This window comes from Egretta garzetta, unplaced genomic scaffold, assembly GCF_000687185.1.
Source record: "Egretta garzetta isolate BGI_Z169 unplaced genomic scaffold, ASM68718v1 scaffold55, whole genome shotgun sequence".
NCBI lineage: Eukaryota > Metazoa > Chordata > Aves > Pelecaniformes > Ardeidae > Egretta > Egretta garzetta.
In genome coordinates, this window is record NW_009259863.1 from 2,939,310 (window position 1) to 2,955,571 (window position 16,262).

The 16,262-nt window shown below is 38.4% G+C and overlaps 1 protein-coding gene across 1 annotated transcript in view; it reads left to right on the forward strand.

Moving 5' to 3' along the window:
* EYS (eyes shut homolog) overlaps window positions 1-16,262 on the forward strand; it is a 904,272-nt gene that overhangs the window by 477,121 nt on the left and 410,889 nt on the right. Inside the window, exons 28-30 of the mRNA XM_035895612.1 lie at window positions 1,108-1,232; window positions 5,607-5,731; window positions 14,024-14,276. Coding sequence (XP_035751505.1) covers window positions 1,108-1,232; window positions 5,607-5,731; window positions 14,024-14,276 — 503 coding nt within the window. The remainder of the gene's footprint in view (window positions 1-1,107; window positions 1,233-5,606; window positions 5,732-14,023; window positions 14,277-16,262) is intronic.

Genomic DNA, 16,262 nt, shown 5'->3' on the forward strand with positions numbered 1-16,262 from the left:
CCCCCCCCCCTCTCATGTCACAGCTCCATTTTTCTACCTCAGTGTCTATGGAGTTAGGCCCATCGCTATATAGTTTGTGTCTCTGAAGTCTCAAGCCTTGCTGGGTAGAAAATAGTTCAAAGCTCATCCAAGCTGTATCCTGTGATATGGAGCTGATTCCATTCTGTTGATTCTCTCCATTGGAGTTACATCAGCCTGCTCCACTAGTCATTCTTGCTCTATCTAGTTATGACTACCATAACTCTGTAAACTGCTCTTGTCTTTACTGGGTTCTACTTTTCCACAAGTATACCCATCACATATAAAAATGAGGCCACCTGAACCTGCCAACAAGAGAGTTCTTAAAAAGACTTTTAAGTTTTTCTTCACTATTTGAGTTTTACAGACTAAAATATCAAGCCACTCACCTTAGATACTACATAGGTATAGTTATTCTGTCCAGAATTTTTACATAATAACTGTATATTACTTCCAGTTTACGTTGATAATAAGATTTCTGCGCTTCAGTAGGGGTCTTGTAAGTCTGTTTGGGTCAGTTGTATAGTAATATGTTGAAATGATATGGAAATATTTTGGTATTAATGATCACATACGATTTACAACCAGAAAAATATAGAAGAGCTTTTTCAAGATGACTAATACATGATCACTAGAATGATAATGAAAGCATGGTCCCTGAAGGTTAACTTTTATGCTGTAGTTACGTTTAATGGTGCAGCATTTCTCTCCAAGAAGTTTTCCAAACATAGACTGTCGTTACGTAGCTAAATAAACTATTTTAGTAGACAGTCTCCCAAGAGTACATTAAGAAAGGTTTGTACTCACCTTGCTAGAACCAGTAAACTGTAAATGAGACTATTAGGTTTGATTATGATCCAGATGTGAAATTTGTAGATAGGTTTTGCCATCATAAATCCCCTAAAAGATCACCATGGATTACAATGTGAAACTCAGAAGAGTTCCAGTAAAATACTCCTTAAACCAGAAAGGAATATATGAGATTCTGTCTTGCTAGTGCACGTACTTTATCCAAATTGTTTATGCACAAAGTATATTTTGTATGACGGTTATACGTAGCGTAACACTTTGGAATGTTGTTTGCTTCAGGTGTCTTGCTGGATTTTCTGGACAGTTTTGTGAAATAGAAGTTAATGAGTGTAATTCATCACCTTGTCTACATGGCTCAACCTGTGAAGATCATATCAATGGATACACTTGTAGATGTCAACAAGGTAACTGACATGTGACGGAAAATCTCAAACAATGATAATTTTGAATTAACCAGTGTTACTACTGAGAAAACTGGTAAACTATATAAATCTTTTTTTTTTCTATATATGTCGTGGTTTAACCTGTCGGACAGCTGAACACCACGCAGTCACTCGCTCACTCCCCACCCCCAGTGGGATGGGGGAGAGAATCGGAAAAAAAAGACCCGTGGGTTGAGATAGAGACAGTTTAGTAAGAGAAAAGAGTAACACTAGTAATAATGATAATGGTAAGAGAATACATAGAATATACAAAACAAGTGATGCACAATGAAATTCCTCACCGCTGACCAATGCCCAGCCTGTCCCGAGCAGCGATCACTCTTCCCCCCCCCAACCAGCTTCCCCCCAAGCATGACGTTATATGGTCTGGAATATCCCTTTGGCCAGTTGGGGTCGGCTGTCCTGGCTGTGCCCCCTCCCAGCTTGTTATGCACCTGGCCGAGCAGGAGAATCTGAAAAGTCCTTGACTGGTGTAAGCACTGCTTAGCAACAACTAAAAACATCAGTGAGTTATTGACATTCTTATAGTACTGAATGCAAACCACAGCACTATGCCAGCTACTATGAAGAAAACTAACTCTATCCCAGCCGAAACCATAATATAACCTATAAGGTAAAAAAAGTTTTTCTCTTTGACAAGCTTTTTGAATGAATCTGAAGAAAATTAACTAGTTTAATAAGCATGTTACAAAGACTTAAAACTAAAACCAGCAATTAAGTGAGTCTGAAGAATTATCTAGAGCTAAATTTATTATGTATGATCTTTACTAATGTAACTTACTGGCTAAGCAGTCAAGTAGGCACTGTATAGCAACTAGATAATTTAACTAGCTACAGAATAAGATTGACTGAAAAGAAATTCAGAACATTTTAACATTTATTATTATTGCTGTTATTGCTCTCATGAGAGCCCACCTGGAATATTGCATCCATCTCTGGGAGCCACCAACAGAAGGACATGGGCCTGTTGGTTGGAGTGAGTCCAGAGGAGGGCCGTGAAGATGATGAGAGGGTTAGAGCACCTCTGCTATGAAGACAAGCTGAGAGAGTTGGGATTGCTGAGCCTGGAGAAGAGAAGGCTTTGGGGAGACGATATAGCAGCCTTCCAGCACCTGAAGGGGGCCTACAAGGAAGCTGGAGAGGGACATTTTACAAGGGCATGTAGTGATAGGACAAGGGGTAATGGCTTTAAGATGAAAGAGGGTAGATTTAGATTAGGTAGAAGGAAGTGGTGAGGTGCTGGAGCAGGTTGCCCAGAGAAGATGGCCTCCTCCCTGGAGGTGTTCAAGGCCAGGTTGGATGGGGCTTTGAGCAACCTGATCTAGTGCAAAATGCCCATGGCAGGGGGGTTGAACTAGATGATCTTCAAGGTCCCTTCCGACCCAAACCACTCTATGATTCTATGAAAATCAGATTTTATTTTACTTTTTTTTTTCATTCTGAAGTGTTCTGAGTGCGGTTTACAAAATTATGTGTAATATTAAAAAAAAAAAAGTATGCGAGATACTGAAGCAAGAGTGTGTGTGTGCATGCATGTGTGTGTAGTGAGAGTCAATATGTAAAGTTTATTCCTTTGTTTAATTAGTACTGAGGAATGATACTCTAATGCATAAGACTTAAATGGAAGTACTTCTGGCTTACTAGAGCCTAATAATTTTAGGCCTAACTTTCTGACAGATTAATACTTTTATAGCAACTTTTTTTATGTCTAAGAGATACTCAGTAATCCAGAAAGACACTATAGTCCTGATGAATGAACCACTGAGTGAAAAATTTCTGGACTTTGCCATACAGAGGGTCAAAATTCATGATCATAACGGTCCCTTCTGATCTTAAAAGTCTGAGTCATGACCTATCTTCAGTACTATATATCTTTTTTCCTCTCAGCACAGTTACACAATGGATATTCCATGTGGATAAAACTGTATGTCCCCTCACTCTGCCTGGTACTGCATATGGGCATATACCACTTCACCAATACAGATGACTTAAAAATAGTTTTTTATCATTACAGTGCCTCACACAGAAGACATTGTTGAGTTCAAAATTTTTCTCTTTATTTTTAAAGCTAATGATTTACAATACTTGAAATATATTTGAATATGGACATGTAAAAATTGCTTGCCAGCCAAGGATTGAAACTGCTGTCTCTATGCAACTGTACATGGAAATGCTTGGTATAAGTAGAAGAAGCTTTTCTGGGGCCTTGGGACTCACTCCTGCTGCTAACTTGTTTTAAACACCTTCCAACCCAAGTGTAAAACTGCCTTTCTTTTACATTTGTTTTAATAATAGCATTCATTAGTAGGGGTGAAAGATCTCTACTGTATTCCTCCACCATGAAAATACACCGCGAAGGAACCACAGGCATTATGGTTACATATCTTGTTTGTTTGGGTTTTGGTTTTTTTTTAATTAATGAGGTATTTTCCAATGTTATTTGAGTCTCTGAAACAAGTGAAGAGATGAGAAGGTTACAGCTCCGAAGAAGAGTGAATTTGGAGAGGGAGGGAAACATTTGGGAGGAATAGCTTTTTGGAAAGTAGCACAACTGAAGAAAAGATTTAGAAGATTAAAAAAAACCTTCCAGAGACAGAAAATATAAATGCTTGAAACAAGTCTGTTTTTGTTGCAGGCTACTACTGTTCACCTATGATAGGTCTTGAATTTCTCTGTTAACCTTCGCCTATGGAAATATGGAGAAGGGATTGACTATTTTTCAGTCTGTAAAGGAAACTATGGAAAAGAACTTTCCACAAGGCAGAAAGTCTGAGATATCCAGCAATAGATCCACAGTTATAATTCAATGAAATGGAGAAGGGATAGTGGCAAAACAGGAACAAGGCAGATGATTGCAGCTTTCCAAAACCCTCTAGAGAACAAAATGAAGCATGTGGTGACAGCATGTGATACCAGAAAGGGGAAATTATTTAGCTCTGAAGAATCTATTCTGTAATGAATCATGAATTTTGTCAGCTATTGTCCCAATAGCAGGCCCCATACCCTTAGAATAATAAACGCATGTTCAGGATCTGTGGCTGCAGCTTCAGGCTGTTCAGGTGCAGAAGCCGCACAGAGATGTGAAATGTATTCTAACAGCATTTCAGTTCAAAAGCAACAACAGCGGCTGCTGGAACTAATGGCAGCTTCACAGCTGAGTTCTTTAGCTGGGGTGGGCTGCAATTCTACCAGGGCAGCTAAAGCAGGGCTGGAATGTAACTGGTGGGTCCATTTGACACATGCTCTGAGGCAAATGCAGAAGAAAAACATCAGCTGAAGACTGCTGGGTTTTTTTGTGTCTGTGGGAGTTTGTTTGTTTATAAATGGGAAAATTTAACTGGAGAAACAACAAATCTGTAGTGTGTGATTGGGATATCATGGCAGTAGGTCAGGTGTTCTTCAGTAGCCAGCCGTATTTCACAAAATTCTGGATTTGTATACACCAAGCAAATGGGCTGCTTCCAGTTCAGGTTAGCCTCTGAGGAACAAGTTCAAGACAAACTCAAATTACATGATCTAAAAACCAGCTTCCAGATCTGTTTTTGTCCTCTAGTTTATGGGTGTGCTTAGTTGTAAAGAAGATTTTTATAAGAAATGTGTATTAACAAAAATGCCAGTAGTCTGAGTAGTGAAGTATAAGAACACGGTGTTCTGATGGTGTTAAAAACCAAACCTGTATTTGCTCAGTCCTCCGTGCTGATCTGGTACAGTAATCTGTCTCAGAGTTTCTCTTTTAAACTTTATCCCATTATTTTATTTTGTGTAGCTGTGACTATTTTCATCTATCTAAACCTCTAGTTTTCCTTCCCCAGTGTGGCAATAATGCACAAATTTAATGAACAGGATAAAAAGTTCAAAAATTAAGATAGGAAATTCCATACTCTTTCAGGTTAGATTTTAGAAAAAATAAGGCTTGGGTTGCACTATGCGGATCTGGGATGAGATAAGAGGTTTTCAGGGAGTGTTTAGCCCTTGCCAGTTCTTAGCCACAAGAGAGATAATACAGGTAGTTCTGCAGGTGAAGGGAAACCCAGCAAGTCAGTTAATTCAGTAATGAAAGAATATATTCAGGTTTTACTCTTACTTGCTTATTTACATCTCTGCAGAAACAGAAGTCAGCAAATACTAACTTCCCTAATAGATGTTCAGTAGAGTATAATTGTAAAGTCCATATCGTTTGGGTTGTGTTTGTATACTGTTAAACTGTTTCTTTTTTCTACTTTGAGAAACCACAGCCCAAACTAGTTCATACCCATCGTATACTTCATATGTATGTGAGGCTTGATTATAGTTATGATGGGTCTTGGTTTGGTCTTTTTCTTTTTTTCCTTACAGGATGGGAAGGCCTCCATTGTGAGTTGGATGTTGACGAGTGCATATCCAATCCCTGCATACATGGCATCTGTGTTCAGAAGGACGCCAGCTTTGGTTATTCCTGTTTTTGCAAGCCTGGATTTGTGGTGAGATGCTGACGTTCTTTCTTCTCCTTCCCTTAACCTGACTATTTGTTGTTGCACAGAAAGTAACTGTTATGTAATCCCTTTCCTTTTTAACCTCACTCAGGCCTTGCTGAAAAATACAATATTTTGGTAACTGTTCTTTGCTTATTTTGTTTCTTTGTTTTACTAACAGGAGCTCTAATATCCCAGAGAAATAGTTACCTAATACCCACAAAAAGTGGAAAAGTGTGAGTGTGTATAATGGCTTTGTCAGTTGTCACAACACATCAGTATTTTTTAAGAGATACTAATTTTTTTTACACACCAATTAACATTTTTATTTCACATACCAATTAATATTTTACATACTAAGATAACTCATACTTGAAACTATTGCATACAGACATATATTTTGAAAACAAGTTCCCTGAAACTAAATCAAACAATTCCTTTGAATGCTTGACCCTGTGGGCTTTGGTCTTATGATGTTTTATTCTCTCTGTTTAACATACCAAAAGAATCCTTTGAGGGTGGCTAAATGCCAGTGCTGTATTCATCTAAGGTTGAAATTTTCATGCTGCCACCACCTTTTTATGCCAGTTCTTTCTGTAGGTGAAGACATGCGGTTGGTACCTACAATTTGAGCTTGTGCTTTACTTCATCACACTTCAGGTCTAACTTAATAGTACTGTTTATTAGTTTGGGGTTAGTAACAAGGAGAGAAAAGAATACCTGTATTCTAAAATTTTTTTTCTTACTTCAATAATCCTTATGCCCAAGCTTGAAATTGTTACTTGAATGCCTTTTCTTTATAAATGGATGACAGTGATGCTTACTGTAATATTTATGCACCATTTATTTGATGCATTTATGTCTGTAAAATAGAAGGAACATATTATTGCAAGTAAGATTCAGATTTGCCTTCATAGATTCTGTGCAACCAAGTCAAGAAAGAAATGAGTAACTTCTGAGATATTAGCCACTTTAAGGGCTTCTTTCTACAGCAGAAGATTCTAATTTACAGTCAATGAGGGAAAATCTAGCCAAGCAATAAAATGTAAAAAAAAAATTTCTAAAAAGTGAAAATAATTTCTGCCTTCAGTTCTTGTCAGGCACCGTATTAGTCTCTGTCCCATGCCCTTTCTCTCAAGGGGATCCCTGGTACAGCTGGGGATGCTAGCACATGTCAAGGAGCACAAGTGTCGAGTGGACTGCTCCACAAGGGAAGGCAGGCCAGGAGGCAAGGACAGCAGCAAGGTAGGCAGGGGCAATGACCTTATAGGTGGAGTCCCACACAGTATCTGAACAAGGATAACAAAGCAAGACCAGTGATGGTGGTAACCGTCAAAAAAGTTCTTCCAGAAGTCCAGGTACTGCCAGGTAAGTCCATGATCGCAAGGCAGATCTGAGGTTAAGCCAGGAAGTCAAGGCATCAAGGCAAGGTCAGGATCAACAAAGTACTGGGCTTACTATAGTAGGCTTTAGCTTTATTGTAAGCTTAGTCAAAGATCAAGGGCAAGGGCCTGAGCTCAGATGCAGCTTCTGAGCTCAGGTATGAATGCCCCAGCTGAGAGATTTCACAGATCTTTCTCACAGCTTCGCTCTTTTCACCTCAGGCTGATCAGGTGGTTGCACAGCTGCACTGTATCAGAGCTGACCTTGAGCGCAGGGAGCTAAACCTGGGAATGTGAAGGAAGAGGTTGCAGAGATGGATTGCAGAAAATTATGAGACTGATCAAGGCCCTGACAATAATATGATCAAGTCTAAAATACCAGAAGACTGTTGTGTTAAAGCTCTTACGACAGGACATTTCTAAGTCCTTCACACACACCCCTAAACATTCAGAGTGGAACTTGCAGTGCTAATCAGACTTCATATCAAGTGCTCCATCATTACTAGTAAATGAGGAAAGGGCTGTCTTCTTCGTGTGGTGTAAACATGGCATTGGATAATGGAAGCCTTTATAGGTTACCTTGTAGCCTCTCATCAGGTATTAATAAAGATTGGTGAGAACCCAGACCCTGAGCATTCTGTTTTTCAGGTTAAACAAATTCCAGCTCTCTCAGCCTCTCCTGTATGAGAGATACCCGGCCTTTAATAATCTTTATAATCTTTTTTGGCCCTTTGCTGGTCTGTCTCCAGTGCTGGTCCATATTTCCCTTGTACTAGGAAGCCCAGAACTGGATGCAGTATTCCAGATGTGGCCTCACCATTGCTGAGTAGGTATGAGGGATCACCTCTCTCAACCTGTTTGTAATGTTTTTCCTAATGCAGCCTGGGATATTACTGTTTGTCTTTGCTACAAGTGCACATTGCTGGCTTGTGCAATTTTTCATCTGCCAAGACCCCTAGGTCCTTCTCTGCAAAGATGCTTACTAGTGTGTAAGCCCCAAGCATGTACTGGTGGATGGGGTTATTCTGCCCCAGTTACAGGACTTTGCATTTTGCTTTACTGAGTTTCCTGAAGTTCCTGTTGGTACACATCTCCATGCCTCTTGAGGTCAGTATTAATGGCAGCAAACTCATCTGGCATACCAACCACTCCTCCCAATTTTGTATCATGTGAAAACTTGCTGAGAATGTGCTCTGTCCTGTCATCCATTACTGAAGAGTTTAAGTAGTATTGAACTCTTGGCATACATCATTGACTGGCCTTCAGCAGTTCAGCAAGTTTTCAGTCCATCTCACTGACCATTCATCTAGTCCACACATAGCCAGCTTGTCTGTGAGGACGTTATGGCAGAAAGTGTTGAAGGCCTCTCTAAAGTGAAGATGGACAACATCCACTGCTTTCCCCTCATCCACCAAGCCAGTCATCTCATCACAGAGGGCTACTGCGTTGGTAAAGCACTATTTCCCTTTCATAGCTAAATTCCAACTATCCCTAATCACCCTCTTGTCCTTCCTGTCCCTAGAAATGGTTTCTAGGTGTCCTTGCTTTGTCAGCTTCCCAGGAACTGAGGTGAGGCTGACTGGCCTGTAGTTTCCTGGATCTTCGTTCTTGCCTTTCTTGAAGACAGTAGTGACATGTGCTTTCTTCCAGTCACCAGGAATTTCTCCCAGTTGCAGTTACTATTTGCCCACAGTTCTGTAAAATCTTCTACCATAAGGGTAGGTTGAAAATGGGTTTTAATAGTGGACATAATTTGACTAAATTTACTGACAGGCTCTCCTAAGAAGGAAGAGACTAGCCCGTAAGAATGCATACAACTTTTTTGTAGGATGCTTTTTACAGACTACAATGGGTACAGTTGATAATTCCCCACAGACCATAGCACCCGCTTTTTTTTTTGTATTCAAAAGCAGGCTGGCATTCAAAACAGGGTCAGGTATCAGTAACAGTCTTTTTATATGGAGAACAGTCAGACCCTCATGTTAAAATAATCTCATTTTATCCATTAAGTATTTATACTTATCCTACAGGTAATGGATAAGATCCATTATGATATGTTTTTAGTATTTATTTCTCACAAAAAAAAAATCTTCTGAACACCAAATAAAACTGTCATAGAGGAAGTTTAAAATCTGTATAAGAAATAATTTTTTCACTCAGTACAAAATTCATTGGTACAAGTCAGTGTTGCATGATACTGTAGAGACCAAACCAAAAATGGGTCAAAAGGAGGGTAGGTTCATAGTTGTTTAAATTATTCTTCTGAATGTTACCCTGGGTTAGGGAGTCTTTGAATTATTCATTGCCAGAAGTTGGAATGGTATATCTGGTGAATTATCAGATGCAAACTCTGCTGGTTTTCCTCCTGTATTCTTCCCCAGGTATTCATTAATAGCTCAGTGATGATCGAGCTGGATAGATATTTGACCTATGGGGGCAGCTTTTTTATTAGTACATAGCTTGGGCATTAACTGCACAGTATGTTGTAGAACAAGCCCTTACAGAAGAAAAAGTAACAAACCTCTGAAGTAGCTAGAATTTAAGGTGTATTGTCTTTGCTTTTAATCCATTATTGCCTGTTCCATCCTCAGTCCCTCAGATTCCACTATGCTCTGGGAAGTCCATAATAGAGAAGAAAACAGAAAAAAAAACCAAAACCAAAAGCAACAGAAAAAAGTTTAACATACCTATCTTCGGTATGAAAGATAAGGAGTTAGGGTCTAAATATCTCAAGATGTGTATTTGGTAGGCCCTGATGGGTTCTGGTTCCTAACTATAACTTAAGTGTGGGGCGGAAACAGTGGAACTCCCAGAGAAATTATTCAAGGAACTCCAGCTACAGTGTGTGTTAAGTAAATACTCTGTAGTCTCTGTATGCAATGCTATCTGAAGTATGGATCATAAAGTATGGCTCATGAAGATTCTCATAAATTTTGAGAAGCGTAGCCAATGGTATATGGAATAAATGTTTACATTTTAAATGGAAACATCTATAGACATATACCTACTTCTAAATACAAATCTGCAGCATCTGCCTGCATGGAAACTGTTAAAGCATTTACAGACACTTCCAGGGCTATCAGATTTAGCTATGACTATTTAATGTACCCTTCATGCACAGTGGAGGTTATCCACATCAGCTTTGTTTCTATGAATCATAAAATCATAATCAAATGCTCTTCACCGTTACATGTAGTAGTAATAAAAATACACTAATTTGTCACAGTGAATGTCAGAATGAAGCATAAAATTTATAGGATTAAGAAAGATTATTAGACAGAAATCTTATTCAAACTGGTCATTTGTGCTATTATGGAATTAGAAGAGAGCAAGGAGGAGATGGGGGTTTTTGTCATTGTATGGAAATCCAACATATAAATTGGCCTCCTGTTCCTTCGTGCTTTGGACTACCGATAAGGTGAGTGATTTTATAAGATGCCATGAATTTACCAGATAGCTCATCTGCTTGCCAAAACAAATTAAGAACTTGATTGAAATAAGTATGGATATATCTAAATAATTCCAAACCCCTCAATTTAACCAACTCCATTGTAAACACTGAATGTTGTAAACTACTTGTAAGAAAAGTAATTGTAGTTTCTATGTCTGCATTTCTTGCACCACCTATTGTTTCCTAATATCATAAATGAATTTAATAGAGTTGATAGGGATCTCAGAAAGTATAAGTTGCCTCAAGTTCTGTGTAAATAGCTAGCCAGGCAGACAAGAGAGACTATTTAAGCATCTTGTCTGAGGGAAAGTGTTCAATTAGCACATGCTTATTGAGTACTAGAGCATTCACTTGTATTTTCTTACATGTGCCCCAGTTGCAGGAGAAGCTTCAGTCAGAAATCATCTCTCTTCAATGTTAAACATAAGACAGACTTTACAGGATATCGGGCTTCAGTAGTTTACAGTATTCAAAGAACATACTTCTCCCTGGAAACATTCAAGGCCAGGTTGGATGGGGCTCTGAGCAGCCTGATCTAGTTAGTGGTGTCCCTGGTCCTGCGGGGGGGTTGGACTAGATGACCTCTAGGGGTCCCTTCCAACCCAAAACATTCTATGATTCTATGATTCTATGATTCTTCAGAGCATCAATATGATTTGCGCTGAGAATTTAATTTCTGAGGCTAATATCATAATATTTCAACATCATTAAAACATCTGTGATACCAGTTAAGTGGTTTGCACAATATTTTCCATGGGGATCAAGTATTATATTATTTTTTCACCACTTTTCCAGTATTCTAAGTGCAAACAAAACCACAGAAGTATGAAATAATGACAGAATGCATGTGTTGAAAGATTACGCAACCTTTGTGTATTGTTTGCAGTCTAGATGCTATTTCAGACAATAGCAAGCCTTTTCTTGGTCTAGTAGATGATTTGGGATACAACTTGAGATGCAGATACCTAAATTCAGGTACATGCGTATCTGTGCACTGAGTACCTACATTCACGTTATTCTAAATGGAGACCTAGTTGATACGGTCAGAGCAGCCTAAAGGGTTATTTACTGCCCAGACACCTAAAGCCTAAACCTAAGTGGCTGATGCCATTTTGAGGTTTACCCAGCTTCCTGCTACCACACAGAAGGCTGTGAATTTTCTATGGATTTTCTGTTATATCTGCCAACACCATCTAGCTGCCTCAGAGATACAAGAGCATCCCAAAATAATTTGGTTTCCATATCCAGTCCTGGGTCTATATTAGGGTGATTGGTTAGCTTCTGGAGCTTTCTTGACTTTCTTGACTAAAATATGATTTGGTTGCCTAACTATATAACCATAACCTAATGCTATTTGAAACAGTCTGTAGAATATCCGCTATACCTTCATGTGGTAGTTGAAATGACAACAGACCTGTGTGAAATGTACAGCTCCTGGTTTGTCAGCTGGGACTCAGGCAGGATACGCAGCAATTCCAAAAGTGATACTAGACACCCACATTTAAGCAGTAAACTGTACTGTCAGAATCTGTACTGACTTCAATGGGAGTTTTAGGCTCCTAGCGTGATTGCAGTTACTATGTGAGACCTAAATTTGAATGTATCAGTCTTAAACCATATCCCAAACTTTATGACTGTGCTGCTAAATAAAGAAACAGAGAACATTTCCAGACACTGAAGCTCACTGAATGATGTATATAGCTAGAAGCAGACATACAGATGTAGATATCATGAACTTGTTAGACCAGGTCTGCTGTGGTTTTGACATGAGCCGGTGAACACTTCACAAACAATTCTAACTCATCTCTGAGATATTTATACCTTCTTCTTATTTACAAGTGACCTAGAAGACAACTATTTCAAAAACAGGTTGTCTTGAATCTGTTGATTCAAGACTACACAAATTATAGTCAGATTGAAATATTTACCCCACTTTTAGTTTTTCATTTTCAGGCCCTTTCTGGCCTGGCTTTATGGAATTTTCAGCTGACAGAATAAATAGTTCACTAATACATAAGCAGTAACATTTTGATTTTTCCACTATTCATGTGCCTTCTGTCTTTGTGTCCAAAAAAAGGCAGAACAATTTTACAGTAGTTAGAGGTAAGATTGAAAACAGATTTATGCACTGCACCAGCTGGTTCCTAGAAGTTCTCTTTACAGTTTTGCATTGTTTTCCAGGCTTCTTATGACATCTATTAAGAGGAGGCAGGAAACTGAGCTGGCAAATTAGAAGCCTCAGGAGGAGATCAGGCTTATTCCTTTCTTCAAAGAGAGGGAAACATCTCCCTCTAGCTAGCATTCTTTATTTTGAAAATAGGACTTGGAGTCTTAGGATTTTCTAGTCACCAAATGGTGATTGCAGGTTTTCAAGGCCTGACAATATGGTTGGTCTGAAGGCTACCTCTGTCAGCAGTTGTCTAAAGCAGCAGATGATGAGAGGCAGCAAAAGAGCTAAAACTGTGGTTATATTACATTGCCTGGAAGTGGTGATGAAAAAAATCACAAACGAGCCCATTCACAAAATCCACAGATTATTACCAAAGCTAATGTGTGGTTATGTGCCAGATGGTATGTTGTCAGCGATGCATGTCTTTCAGGGATGACACTGAGTATTTTGAATGGCTATCCAGATATGTCAGATCCTTCTAGATTAGGTAAGTTAGCTGTATCTCTTCACTTAGCCTATCAGCTCTTTACAACAGAAGTGAAAATAAAATGAACCCACACCTGGCTTCAGCATATATTTATTTCACACTTCAAGAATGCATTTAATTCACATAATTATTGCTGTAAAAGAAATGCATTATTTCTTGCCTTTTTTACAGACCACTGAATATGAATGGTTTTAATTTATTACTATGAATGATATTTCAGGCTTCCCTTTGTTAGTCTTGACAAAAAATAAAAAGTGAGTGCCAGGTCCAATTTGAGACCACCACTACATTTTTTCTTTTCTAAGAGCTATCTGTGAACTTAATGTATTAACAAGGTGCTGTGTGAAGATTTGGTAACAACAGGCAAACAATACTGAGCTACGGTGTACAAAAAGAAAGAACATTAAATTGACAGTCAGAACAAACTGTAGGTTTTTAGGCAGCGAAGACCTCTGTTTTCTGGATAACTACACACTAACCTAAGTTGATTATTTTAACCACTTTTTATTACTGGTGAGAATACTATCTCTGTTACTTTGCAGTTACAAATCTGTGTAGAAATAATTTTTATTGATAATCTGTAATACTAAGTCAAAGTCAAAATACCATTTAGTTAAAATTTAAAATACACACCTATACTATCAAATTAGTTAGGCAATATTTTCCACATGATTAGATTTGCTTTTAAAAGTGTGGACAGCTTAACATAAGCAAACAACATCTTAGAACCAAAGGAAAGCAATAATTTGAACTAACATGACTATGAAATGCAAATTGCCTTCAAAATGGCTTTTTAAAAATTCTCTTTCAGGGACGAAGCTGTGAGCTTAATTACAATGATTGCCTTATACAGTCCTGCTCCACTGGGTTTCTTTGTGTTGATGGAATAAACAATATCACCTGTTTACCTGCTATCCCCCAAAGCAAGAAAACTGTCACTGAAGCGGCTGGAGAGATTCCTGCCGCGATTTTAGACAATGACCTTCCATCAGCCCTGGCTGTGTCTATGGAACTTTGGTCTAAACATGCTTCTCCTGATTTTCATACAGGAGAGGTGTCCCAAGGTAAGTAGAAAAAGCTTCTATATCGAACTTTTTTCTTGTCAGTGCTTTTTAAATGGGAAGAATATTCAAAAAGTATTAATTTTCTTCGTAACAATGTTGTTTTCTGCTTCCTGTACTACCTTCTATTCTTGCGTGTAAATGTAACTGGAAAATTACTCTTATCTCAAAATATTTTTCCCAGTATCTTAACACATCTGGTAAGGAAAACAGCACTTTCTCTTAGCTTGGTTTTCAGTTTGCTTTGCTAGAGTGTACAATTTCATATGCCTCATATTGTGTTCAGCTCTCTCTGACCCTGATGCCAATCTTCCCATCTTCCTTGGCTAGTCAGCAGCAGCAAGATAATTTGCCTTATTCCATGGGGACTTTGGTTTTCCTTCCCTAGTTCACAGCTTTTCTGAGTGCTTCCTTTTCTGTGCATCTGGATGTTTTTTCACTAAAAATATCTGGAACAAGCCTCTCAACATCTCTGCCGTTCTGATTGTTTATAGTGATGTTTTTGGAATGCCAAAGATTGACTATGCTGTTATTTTTAAAATACTTGAAGTAAAGTCAAGACTAACAGAAGTGCAACATTTTATTTTGAAGATTGTAGCTTCATTGTGGCCTGTTAATTGTACTAAAGCTAGGTATTATACAGCTAGCATGTGTTTAAGGCATCCTTTTTACAGTTAGTTTCAGAATTTTTTGTTTGTATACCCTTTCAAAGTAATTACTTGTATAAGAAATAAGCCAGGAGTCCTGTTTTCTAATTTGGGTAAATGAATTTTACTGAACATTTGATTTCTGTACAGACTAGTCTTTTGGGGATATACCTAAGCTTTTGTTGCATTCTTAATAGGAAATATTCCTTCTTGAGGTATGTAATGAGACTGAGTGAAATGCAGTTAGTAAATGCAGTTACATCTGTATGTCTTCCAAGATATCATGTCAGCTAGTTTGCTGATGTTCGCCGTGGATAAGATTTGTACTTCATTCATTTTATGTTGATTCGCAGTAGCAGTTTGATTTAGTAAATTTAATACTTCTGTTCTGAGCAGTGTCACTTGTTCCAATGCTGGCCCTCATAGAGAATATGAACAATGGGGAGGTTTGCATTTACTCAACTCCTGAGGAACACTAAACCCACTTCTACACTTCTTTTTACAGATTTGTGTTTTTCTACTATATAATATTTCTGTAAGACTAACTGTGGCTTTGGTAGCCTTGTAGTTTGTTGTAGACTCAGTCCAGGGCTGAAGTTTTTCATTTTTTTGTTTTCTCTTATATGGGGGGTTTTTGGCTTGTTTTTTTTTTTTTTTTTTCTACATTTTTATCCTTAGAGGTCTGAAAAGGGCAGATACTTTCAGCCATGAGATACTTCCGACCACTAATTTGCCTAAACTGAGCTATGGACTAGGCAGACTAATTGCCACTGTAGAGTCTTCAACAGTATTCAGGATAGCAACCTCAACAGGTGTTCTCTCTTCACACTTGGTTCTGCTGCTCAGGCCTTAGTAAAAATAAAGTCTAATATCACACCTATACCATATGTGGCTACTGATATTTCCATAGATTTAAGGTCAGTACCTCTTCCTCAGCATAATTATGATGCAGTGTTGTTTATCACTAGTTCCTTAATGCCTACACAATTTGCTTCATAAGAGCAGCCCCAGACTTGCTTCATCTGCCGCAGACATGAGTTCAGTAATTAGTAACATACCAGGGGCTGAAATAGAATTAAATAGTCAGTCATTACTCTCCTGTGGATTACAGTTTACAACTGATTCTACAAGTGCAGCTTCAGTTCTCTCTAGGTTGCCTCAAAAGAGTCCTGAAGAACCATCAGGTGTCTTTTCAGAATTAGAAGAGCAGTGGAGATTATAAAGCCCTTCAGTAATTTCTCATTCCCTTCCTAAGGTATATATTTAAAAAAGGGTAGTCATGAAACTCAAATGCAAACATCTCTTCCCAGTGAATATCTATTACTGCTTCATCCATCAGCCA